The sequence below is a fragment of the Diabrotica virgifera genome, chromosome 1 (assembly GCF_917563875.1).
Source record: "Diabrotica virgifera virgifera chromosome 1, PGI_DIABVI_V3a".
Lineage (NCBI taxonomy): Eukaryota > Metazoa > Arthropoda > Insecta > Coleoptera > Chrysomelidae > Diabrotica > Diabrotica virgifera.
In genome coordinates this window covers 251460844-251473425 of record NC_065443.1, presented here as the reverse complement: position 1 = coordinate 251473425, position 12582 = coordinate 251460844, and the positions used below count along the sequence as shown (strand labels likewise).

Here is a 12582-nt window from a genome sequence, read left to right as displayed (position 1 = left end):
CGAATTTGTTCTCATAAAAATAACCCAAAGAGACTATAAAGCAGGAATAAATTGTTTTCGCTACAAATCCTGAAGATGGACTATAAAATATTTGAACTACAGTAGTTCATCTTAAATATCAGGTTCAATATCATCAGTATAGCTTTCATGTAGTTTTGAAGCACACTCCTTTGTCTGAGTATCATTCAGTTTTGGAAAAACACACAAAATACCAAATACTGAGTAACTGACTCGTGCGCTGTCAACTGACGACTCAGCTCAATAATCAGCTTATCCGAAATTGGTAGATTCGTTTCAATCTTTAACTTTTCTCCACCCTGTAGAAAAAATCATTGGAATTTAGCATCATCAAAATGTAGTTTTCTTGCTCGCCTTTGTTTACTCTCGTCGGTATATTCAGAGTACTGTAGATCTTCTGCTCGTAGTAAGAAAAATTATCTCTTTGGGATTTTAAGAAATCCAAAAGTAATTTTAGAAGCTGAACTGCAGTTTCAAGTTCAATCTCTTCTCTCTGTAATGATTTACTGACAGTGTTGATGAGTTCTAAAAATGTTTCTATTTTGACATTTCTTTCAACAAACACTTCTCACGAACTATTTCAGCTCTCTGATTAGGGTCTTCAGTAAGAGTATGAAGAGCAGATTTGAAGGCGTTGTAACCTTTTAGACAAAGCTCTGGTTGCATTAGCCCCTGCAGTCCATTTAGTGCTGCTTGTTCTTTTAAGGACAAGGTTTAGATCGTGGCCAATGGGATCACGTAGTTGAGTTTCATTTAAGCATTTGATCGTAGCTTCCCAACGGTGGGTAGAGGCTGAAAAAACATTGTACACGGACTGAACTAATTCAAAATACGATATTGCTCCAACGGGTCCAACGCAACTTTTAGCACCGACTAAAGCGACTGTGCGGCACAAAAAATGTAAATTGCTTTTAGATTAGAAGTTTGTTAATTTTAGATAAATGAGCCTGGAGACCATTGTATTTGCCTGGCATGTAGCGAAAGGCATGGGTAATGAAGGAGAGGGTAGGGAGTGGGCACTAACTTATTTGTTGCTCTTGCTCTTACTACTTTTCTAAGAAACCGTGCAGACTAATAGGCAGTACTGTTCCTTCTACCAAACGGCATTCATTAGCGACTTATTCTCACAAAATAGGCTTTTTATATGAACAAAAGTATGCATTGTAATGTAATTTTATACGTCCACCATCAATTTTATAGTACGTATTGCGCGATATTTGAAATTTTCAACATAATATGATTTATAATTTTTATTTAAATATAATTATTATTTTTTCATTTTGGGCCCTGCGAGGCCCCCTTTGGGGCCGAGACCCCTAGGCAAATGCTTACTTTGCCTACTGGTTAATCCGGCACTGTTTGGCAATGTAGTTTCAATACTTACCATACGTATTTTATATATCATGCCTAAATAATGAACCTGTTTCAGGAAAATAATACCAAGATGTTGAACCTCATAATAGGTGTAGCTATTGTGCTGGCTCTTATCTATTTTCTGGGAATAAAACCATTCAACTACTGGAAGAAACGTGGAGTTAAACAGGGGAATCCAGCATGGTTTCTGGGAGACAGTTATGAACAAATGACAAAGAAACAAACTTTCGCAGAAATGGTACAAAAAGTCTACAATATTGGACCTGGGGCTAGGTATAGTTAGCAAAATTATTACATGTTTTAAATATCTTCTCTGTATATATATTAGATGCGCTGTTAAGGCTATAGCGGGATTAGATTGTCAAAAATGCCCCCGCACCGATCAGCTCCGCTAATTGTGTTTTCGATAAAGGATATAAAATTATGCCCTCATGCAAATTTTTATCTTCCCAGAGGTCGTAGAACCTCTTGAATCGAGAAAAGAAGAATTTTTAGATTTATTTTTTTTAGCGCAATTTTGCTATAAAAAATCTGAAAAAATTCAAGAAGATGTATACATTGAATAAAAAACAGCCTGCTTTTTTTTTATTTTTATATTGAAAATTGAGCCAAGAAAATTTTTTTGAAATATTCAAAAAATTTTAAGTAATGCTAATAAATATATGATTTGTCCAACTTTTAAACAGTATTTTTTTGTGTATTTTTTGTCGATCATTTGAATGGCAGAGGCAGAATTTTTAATATCTAAGCGGAGAGAACGAAAAAATCGAAAAAACTTTTTTGCTGTCTATTTTTTTTTTGAAAATTCCACACCTGTAATTTTGAACCAATCAAAATACGTTATTTTGACAGATCACCATGGCAACGGAGGTATTTTATCGGAAATTTTTTGCTCGTGGCGTTCCCAACAGCGAATTATAGTGGAAATTTTTTGACGTTTACAATAACAGAACATTTTTGACAGACTGGTTTTTATTTGTTTACATAATTTAGTTTTGATTCATTTTCTGTCACTTGTAGTTACTCAAAACTTATGTAAAATTGAAGAATATACTATTTTCTATCTTGAAATGGTATTCCCATGCAACTACAATGAGTAGAAATTACGAATTTCAAAGCCTAAATAATTGCTGACAAAGCTATGGCGCGCTATTAATCTGTTCATGCAGCTTTGGATTTTCAAATGCAAATTTGGTGTGGAATTTTCTTACCGAATACCACGCGAAGTCAAATTAATATCCGGAAATTTTTTTTGATCATGAATATTTTTAGAAAATTTCCGGAAATAATTTGACCTCTAGTGGTATTACTAGTGAAAATTTCAAAAATTTTTTCCTGGGCTCAATTTTTAATATAAAAATCTTAAAAAATCAGGTTGTTTTGCATTCAAAAGATACATCTTCTTGAATTTGTTCAGGTTTTTAAAAGCAAAATTGCGCTAAAAAAAATAAAACCTAAAAATTATTCTTTTCTCGATTCAAGAGGTTCTAGGACCTCTGGGAAGCTAAAAATTTGCATGAATGCATAATTTGCATGAATGCATAATGCATAATCTTGTATCGAAATCACAAGTAGTTGGGATGATCGGTGCGGGGCATTTTTGACCATCTTATCCCGCTATAGCCTTTAGCTAGAATTTAGTTTAGCTTTATTAGACAATAAATATACAAACGTATAGGGGAGACCGGGGCTAGTTGTCACAGGGATAAGTTGTCACAATGCCGATTTTCACCTTATTTATGAAGTTAATACGCTATGCTGTCTACAATCAAAAGGTCTTATCACCAATTCCACACAAAATATTACAGAGATCGACCAGTAATTATGTCTTTTATTTGTATAAATGTGTTTTGAGGCTTCTCATGTAAAATTTTTAATATTCAATCATCTCGTTCTGTGAGTGAATTTGTGAAACCAAGGTAAGCAAAATGTATTTTAAAAGGCACTGTCAATTTTGTAGACTACATAATGTAGTCATATTTTAATATATTTATTCATTTGAATATTTTTAATTTTACATTAAGTTACGGAAGCTTATGTGGGGCTAGTTGTCACAACTTACACGGGGTAAGATGTCACTGTGACAACTTCCCCCGCAGCATTTAAATCTGTTCAAATGATTTTAGAACGTAATAAAATCAAGTTAGATTTGTGCAGAATACAGGATATCATTTTATGGATTAATGGATTTTTCAAAAGTAAACGTGGATATTTGTGAAAAAGCGATTTAATATCTACAGGATTAAAATGATTGTTTTACAGGTACCTACTTGCCTACCCAACGATAGTGTTGCCGTTCTGAGACTATAATCCGTGTTACAAATAACATAATTATTGCTCAGACTCTGCTTTTATTAGTGGCTCCGTAAAACTTAATATTACACAAATAATGTAATAAACAATTTTTAATGCTTTTGATACCTAATTACTTTCAGATGGCTAGAACATACAAGCGAAAAACCAGGGCCGTAACTACGATGTTGGGGGCCCTGGGGCAAACGTGATCTGGGCCCCCTACCGGGGGTATCGTGGGTTTACCCCCTCAGAGGAAGGGTAAACCCCAATCTTTCATTTGGAATCATCTGGAAAACGTTTTACGAAGTTGATTGCTTTGTTTTGAAGGTCTTGTTCGTTGGCATTTAAAATAAATAAAATCAGGTTGAACAATTCGGTACGTATCTTACACTGCTTTCATTCCTTGAAAGCGAGTGTCTAGCTGATGGCATCATAATGTGTCGATCATTGAGTAAAACACGGTTACTCTAAAGCATGACTTGGGATCTTGAAGTCTTTTATCTTCGCACAGTTCATCGAAATATTTTTTCGGGCGGAGGTAAATTCCCCACCAACCAGTAGAACCATATAATCCGACAGGTATTTTCCTCACCAAGTTTAAGGGTTCGTATTAATCCGGTAGGTATTTTCCTCACCAACTCACTCAGGCAATAAAATAAAAAATATAGATGTAATTTAAGAATGATTATTATGAAAGCATCCGAAATCCGAATAAGACATTCATTTCCTTACGTTGTAATTTGTAATAATAGTTTATAATATAGATAATGTGCAAAACTTATAACTTATTATTTATTATTTACTATAATAAGAAACACACTTTACAAAATCCATTATAGTCATTTGATTAGACTGGTAACTTATTATATTTATTATGATACCAAGGGTATTTATTATAAGGATAATAACGCTTGAGGTCAATAGTGTATAGACCGAGGGCCTTCGGCCCGAGGTATACTTATACGTTGACCGAAAGCGTTATTATTTTATTATTATAATACCCGTGATGCCTTCAACGTTTAATGTCCGACTAAATTATTCTTTATATGCAAAAAATTTGAATAAATTTTGAATAAATTAGTTTTCGAATAAGTTCATTTACCAGAAATAGTAGTAACGTAATTGTGGTAACCATAGTTTTACTTAGAGTTTTATTTGTCATCTTGACAGTATTTAACTCGTTATTTAAATTTAATAGGCCCTAGGGCGTTATTTTTCTATAACACCCCCTTTGGCATTATATTGTACTTAATAGACTTCGAAATAATGTCATTATTTGTCAAATAATAGACCAGTCGTACGTAAATTTTCTACATTTTTCTCAGCTTACTTGCAGACTGCAGTAATAAAAAAAATTCATTTTATAGTTTGCATGACATTAAATCAAACACAAAACAATCTGATACGTCTTCCGGTTTTATATAATGTAAGGTCAAAAGTATGTTTGAGCCTACTTCAGAATCATTTGTACAGTTGAGTTCGCGAGTCTTTACCCGTACGTCATTATTATCTGGCGAGATACAACACATACTTTTTATCTAGCATCATTCTCTTCCACGCATGAATCTAATGGCAAACCAGCTGCCGCATGCTATTAAGTAAAAACACATGTTATTTTTATGAACGATTTAGACTCAGTGCATTGAAAAGAGACAGATACAAAGAAAGACGATTGGGAATGTTTTCACATATTATTTTAAGTACAATTTAAGACGTTTTGGTTTGTTAACTTTTGTGGCCGTCAGTTTGTTGAACTTTTTGCTGTTATCTTGTCGAATTTTTGCATTTTGAAGCTTTTTATAATATTTCATCAGTTTTTTTCATAACTAATTTTATATTGGAATTAGAAATTTTATGATAAATTAGTTTATGTTGTTCTACGGTAAATTTTGACAACGTACAAGATATGCTTGTGTTAAATGTTCCGTCAAAGTGAATAAAATTACAAAAAGAAAATATGTCATTGAATTTTTTTTACAAATTGTTTATTCATTTATTAATCAATGATAATAAAATAATTTATTAAGCTACTTCGAATGTAGCTGAAATTATGCACCAAAATTTTAAAGCAAAACTTAAATTTGACATTCTATTCATTTGATAACGTCAAATTCTATACTATAACCCGTGATCGATATAATACCCACTTTCTGTCACTTGCTATTGCATTTAGGAAATTTCTGACTTATTTCGTATGCTTTAAATGATGACGCACGTGTAAAGACTCGCAGACTCAACTGTATATTCTGATGTTAAATCAAGAGACTGAATTTTCTATACCAAGTTTGGTGTACTTAGGTGAAATCTTCAATAATGTATTTCAGTGTTTGGACACATTTGAATGATTGCATTATGTATAAATATAGCCTTTTCAAAATCTACACAAACTTTACTAGGATTAAACTCAATTTCGAGAGCTTTAAAAATTTCTGATTTTAACAAATAGAAAAGATTGTTTTAAGTTTCTGTTTTTTTTTGTTTGACAGTAAACAGTATAATAAAGAAATATAATGCCCATGAATAGTGAATAATTGCAAATAATATGTGGTACGGTAATTGTGCCATACATATACAGGGTGTCCCAGACTAATTTAGCCACGCTATATCTCTTAAACAAATAGAGATTCTCGAATGGGACACAAAGTGATATATTCTACTTGTAATACACTTTAATATGGCGTACAAAAAAATCATCCCCTAAATATTCATCCCTTAGTTACAACCCCTAAGTTTAATTTTTTTAATAGCACCCTGTATATTTTTTTATAGTTTTGGATGTGGTCTTTTATCATCTATTCAACACATTTTTTGAAAATAAAATCGATTCGTAAATAACCAAGAAACTATCAGTTTATTTTTGTTAATTGTGTGTCCCAGACTAATTTTTCCAGGCTATATTTCTTAAACGAATAGAGATTTTCGAATAGGACAAAACTGATCTATTCCATTTGTAATACACTTTCATATGGCGTAGAAAAAATTCATCCTCCAAATATTCATCCCTAACTTACAGGGTGCCATTTAAAAAAAATAAAGTTAGGGGTTGTAACTAAGGGATGAATATTTAGGGGATCATTTTTTTTCTACGCCATATTAAAGTGTATTACAAATGTAATAAATCAGTTTTTGTCCCATTCGAAAATCTCTATTCGTTTAGGAAATATAGCCTGGATAAATTAGTCTGGGACACATAATTAACAAAACTAAACTGATATTTTCTTGATTATTTACAAACCGATTTTATTTTCAAAAAATGTGTTGAATAGACGATAGAGGACCACATCCAAAATTATAAAAAAATATACAGGGTGCTATTAAAAAAATTAAAGTTAGGGGTTGTAACTAAGGGATGAATATTTAGGGGATGATTTTTTCTACGCCATATTAAAGTGTATTACAATTAGAATAGACCACTTTTTGTCCCATTCGAAAATATCTATTCGTTTAAGAGATATAGCGTGGCTAAATTAGTCTGGGACACCCTGTATATACGAGAGGGGCAAAATTATGAAATAAATTAATTTTCTCTAAAACGGACGATTTTGGAGAAAAACCCCGAAACAGGTCGATTTTTATTTTTAAATTACAATTTTTTGGCCTATATTTTCATAGTAGTAACGTCATCTAACTGTGCGTGATCACGTAATCAATGATTTTTTTAAATGGGAATAGGGCGGGGGAATAGGCTGCAAGCTCTTGGCGAATGATTTTTGGCGGTTTTCCAGTATATTCTCCTCGGCTTTACGTTTACAAGAGTTAGAAACAATTTTTCGATCTATCTTCTGCAGATCTGGTTCATGATTATGTTGTAGGCTACTTCTAGTTATTGTAAAATTTGCCCCAATAGTATTCAATTTCGCACTAAAAATTATTTTATTGCCTCCAGAACACTTCTTCACTTTCTAAAACTTTCACCTTATAAAAAATAAAATTTTCAGATACCGCGATTACTTTCTATTAAAAGTATTAAACATGCCATTTTTGTCAAAATTCCAATTATGACTAAAAATAAAATACTGTAAAATTAATTAATTAATTATTATAGGTACCTACTGTAATTTTACAGTAGATAAATAATTTCCTTGAATGCCTTTTAGTAAAATCTACCTGAAACAACCATTTCAGTTTTGGTGAGGAAAATACCTATCGGATTATGACTTACCCTTCCAAACTCAGGTATAAGATTATTTTGGTGAGGAAATTACACCCGCCGATTTTTTCATTTTCTTCATTCTTTTTGGAGCGAACCCTAATGGTATTCCCCAACGTTGACACATATTTGAAGCCACTTCAAAGAAGGTTTCAAATTGTCCTCTCATTTCAGATAGTTTTAAGAGGCTCTCTTTAAAGTAAACTATAAGCTGTTAAAAGGTCCAAAGATTTTGATTGCAGTGTTTTCGAGACTATGTTGAGGATTTCAAGGATTTTATTTTGCACAACTAGTAACAAAACAAATTTGAATGGTTATATTTTCTATTTTTCAGTTGTGCTGCTTCGTCTCTTTCATTTCTTTTGTTACTTGTCAGAACTAGACTTGAAAGGCACTTCAAAACATCGCCATGTCTGTATTTCAATGTATTGACTGCATCAAATCTTCAGCCCAGCGTGTTGAATTGAGAGGTTTTAGAGTCACTTTCGAGGAACATCTTTCAGATTGGTATGAGGACTTCAGTGCCTCCCAACGAAAGGTTTGAAGAAAGATAAGAAAGAAAGATATGAAGGTTTATTTAGAGAAAATGCAGTAAGAGGTAAACCAGATTGCTGAGAAGATACAGGAAATTGAAAAAGTGGAAGAAAATTCTAGAATGCGTTAAAACTCGATATGGAAAAAGTGGAAGAAAAATTGAAGAAGATAGGATAATGTCAAAAAGGAGGAGACTGTCAGAAAGTAATTGTATACAGCTCTAGTGAGAGCAGAATTTAATTTGGTAGAGATTTAATTTAGAAAACGATATCCGATACCTTTCATTAAAATCTTAAAAAACAAATTCCAACATATGCTGAACTTCAAAGACTGCAAAGAAATTATAAGAAGCCATCTAAAATACGGATCTGCTTTGTGGTTTGAAAGCAAAGAAAATAAGGTGACTTTATAAAGAGATTTTGAGACAAAATTTTTTATAATGGTGCAGGTGAAACAGGTTAAAATCGATCTTTGAAGTTGTTAGAGTTAATATGCCGTGTACCTATTTATTACAATCGGACAACTCGAAGTAGAACTTGACTGAAAGTACTTAAAAAGTTTATTTGACCTCGTTACAATCTATGCAAGGCCAACCAAACGGGGGCCCTCTTGGCCGGGGCCCCGGGGCACTGCCCCGGTTGCCCCAATGGTAGTTACGGCTCTGCGAAAAACCCATCGAGTTATTCCACTTTGGATTTTTTCTTGAGAGCAGCCGAAGCTGTAAGAAATGGGGAATATATAATATCTATAAGGAAATAAAATAAAAGCTGCAACGAGATTTTGGTATACATTATCGGAGTTTAGCAAGATTTGTCAAAAGTACGCCAGAGACCAATAGAACTGTCTAAATGGGATACAAAAAATCTCGACTCGCTTTCTGTGAGAGGGAAGAAATCGAACTAGAAAAATATTTGAAAAAAGCTTCTGATATGTACTTTGGTTTAAATCTATTGAAGTAAGAAATTCTTCTTACTTCTTAAGTTTATAGTGATTCTATTGAAAGTTAGGTCCAATATACCTACAGCATGAAAACAGTGGGCACATACAGACTGCACCAATGGAAACCAATTTTATGTGTGCCACAATTATGACTCGGAGGACGATATGTGGTTCTTTCTAAGTTTGTGAGTTCTTCTATGAATAAAAACGTTTTATTTCTTATTTACTTTATTTCTGTAATACTGTGACAATTTGCCCCAGGTACTGTGACAACATGCCCCATCTAGGGGCATGTTGTCACATGCTCCTGCATGTGTCAAAAATCCTGTCGAAGGTTAAACCATCTTACCATTTTAACTGCTGGTACCTACAATTTAAAAAAAAATATGAACGGGTAGCCTACATACCAACTCATTGTTTGGAGAAAGTTTGGTTTAAGAAAAATAAAGTGTGTCTGAGTTAGAGAGCCAGAACCAAAAACTGTGACAACTAGCCCCGGTCTCCCCTACACATAATCATTAGTGGCGGACATAATGTATTCACCAACAATTAAGAGAGATTTATTAAAATAAAAATGTATACCATTTTTATTCAGCTGCAATGCGAAGGCAAAACAATCTTACTTTTCAATTAGAATACGGGGTGCAGTCCAGTCCCTTGAACCGCGATTTTCGGCTCTTATTGGAGCCTTCATCGGAAGGAACGTAGGCACTGTTCTCCATATTTTAACTGATTCGTATCGAGAGGTTTTCCCACCCATTGCAACTGAAGTGATGATAGTAGGTGGCTAGCGCCATCTGGCATTGAAAGACGAAGTAGTTTTCAATCCTAATAGTAAATTATTAATATTGAAAATATTAAAAATATTACTAAAAGATTTTTAAATTGAAAACTTATTGGTACACTTTCCTGGTGACACCTCCAAGACTTCTACAATTTGCAAGTCAAATGGATGCTGCAGTGAAGACGAGAGGGAAGGAATTCTACACTATGCAATTCACATCCCCCGTCTGCAGCTGGTAAAGTTCCAACGGAAAAATGCACCTAGTTACTCTACGGAGTAATACGACTATAAAATAAAAATGTATACCATTTTTATTCAGTTGCAATGCGAAGGCAAAACAATCTTACTTTTCAATTAGAATACGGAGTGCATTGAATTAACTTTGATATTTCGTTACATGGAAGGTTTCATTCCTGTTGAAATGATTGTCATATTTTTTTCCTAATCACGGCCATAAAACAAAATATATATTTAATTCTCTAATGACATTCTTGCAAGAAGATGCTATTTATCGATTTGAAAAACTGCAGGGGCCAGTCCTACGACAATGCGTCAGTTATGAGTATGAGTGGAAAATACAATGGTGTTCAGGCTAAAATTAGATAACATAATATCTTGGCGTTGTGGATTCTGTGTGTCGCCCACTCTCTAAATTTAGTTGCAAAAGCTGCAGCTGAGTGGTATCCTGCTGCCATAGCATTTTTTGATTTCTCAGAAGGCCTATACTATATTATGAATTATATGTATTTTTCAATTCATCTGCATATAGATACAACTTGTTTCGAATGTTTAAAAACTGAGTTCCTAAAAGAGTAAATACTACTATGGACAGCTAGAAGTGACGCCGCAAAAGCACTAGTTAAAGGTTATAATCAGATGAAATGAGCATTATCCAAAATTTCAGAAGACGATGAGCAAAAATTTGAAACTCGTAGCGATGCAATTGGTTTGTATATTCGAATTTGTTTACTGGATACAGGAACATTTGCAATAATTTGGAATGAAATCTTAGAGAGGACAAACAGCACAAGTGGTATTCTCCAACATCCAAATATTGACCATAATTCAGGAGTGGCGGCACTTAGATCACTTAAAGAATTTATATTCTTTTAAGGAATATTTCAGAGACTAAAACGACACCTTCAGAGTCTTAAAATTTTATCGCTATTATAGATCACTTCGTTTCCTCTTTATGTCAGAGGCTTTCGGCATATGAATCCATTCATTCCAATTTTGGATTTTTACATTATTTGGAAAATTTAACTCCCAATGAAATCAACGCTCACTCACTGAACCTTACCGACATTTATAGCAATGATTTAGATGAAAACCTAGGTGTCAAGCTGGTAGATTTTTTCAATTCATTTAAAGAGGGAATCGGCTCATCAAATGAGGCCACGAGAGCTAGAGTGGCCTAACTGATTTTAACATTACTTTACATAATCCAAGAAAATGATCAGAAGCTAACAATGTCCGATTGATTTAGTAGTTTTATGTTGACCAAGAATCATTATTGGTCAACATACAATTACTAAGACAATCGGACATTGATAGCTTATGATCATTTTCTTTAAATATGTAAAGTAATGTTAAAATCAGTTAGGCCACTCTGACTCTCAAGGCCTCAAATATAAGTAAAGAACTTTAATTGTACTGATTGCTAAAAGAAAACGTTGTGGTGACACTTCGTGTCAATTTAGTTCTGATGCTAACTATTTGCAATGGGGAGAGATCATTCTCAAAGTTTAAGTAAATTGCAAATCGACTTCGGTCTATGATGGGCCAAGAGCGTTTTAATCATCTCTCTATAATGAGCATGAGCTTTAATGTCTTAAAGCAACTAGACATGTCCGACATAATCAAGGAATTTTCAATTAAAAAATCTCGAAAAGTAACCGGATTTTAACCCTACATCTTACTATGTTTATTTTTAATATTTTACTGTAACAAGATACAGCTCTTTTATTTTTTAATATTTAAAAATATATTTATAAAGGTAGATCAACATTTCTTTTTAATTTCTAAAAGGGAAAACCCTGTAGTTGGCTCTATACCATAGTTATAACAACAATTTTTTTAATGGTAGGTGGTAGGGCCCCACATTAATTCTGCCCAGGGGCCCCCACTGCCTTAAATCCGGCTCTGATTATTATTATAGCATTCTACTTCCATTCTGTACCATATTTCCTCTGTTCTTATTCTAACCTCTCTGGTGATTTATAGATATCTTCTAATAAACTTCAATTCGACTATTCGTACTTTATTTCGTATTGTTGTTGTCGTTGTTACAACTCCGCTCCACATAGGGTAATATTCAGCACTATGCTCTGAAAAATCCTTGTTTTTGTTTTCTTTAGGTAGTGTTGCGATACTCATACCCTGTCACAGCATTGCGAAGTTTCAGTGATTTAGCCTAATAAATGACCGTTTTGGAGTGCTATTTTCAGGGGCAACTCCAAATTGCATGAAAATTTGGATTTAGGTTCTA

At 33.4% G+C, this 12582-nt stretch overlaps 1 protein-coding gene across 1 annotated transcript in view; it reads left to right on the top strand.

The window, feature by feature from the left end:
- Positions 1-12582, top strand: part of LOC126879083 (cytochrome P450 9e2-like) — an 86786-nt gene that overhangs the window by 27787 nt on the left and 46417 nt on the right. The window contains exon 2 of the mRNA XM_050641999.1: positions 1448-1665. Coding sequence (XP_050497956.1) covers positions 1463-1665 — 203 coding nt within the window. The 5' untranslated portion in view covers positions 1448-1462. The remainder of the gene's footprint in view (positions 1-1447; positions 1666-12582) is intronic.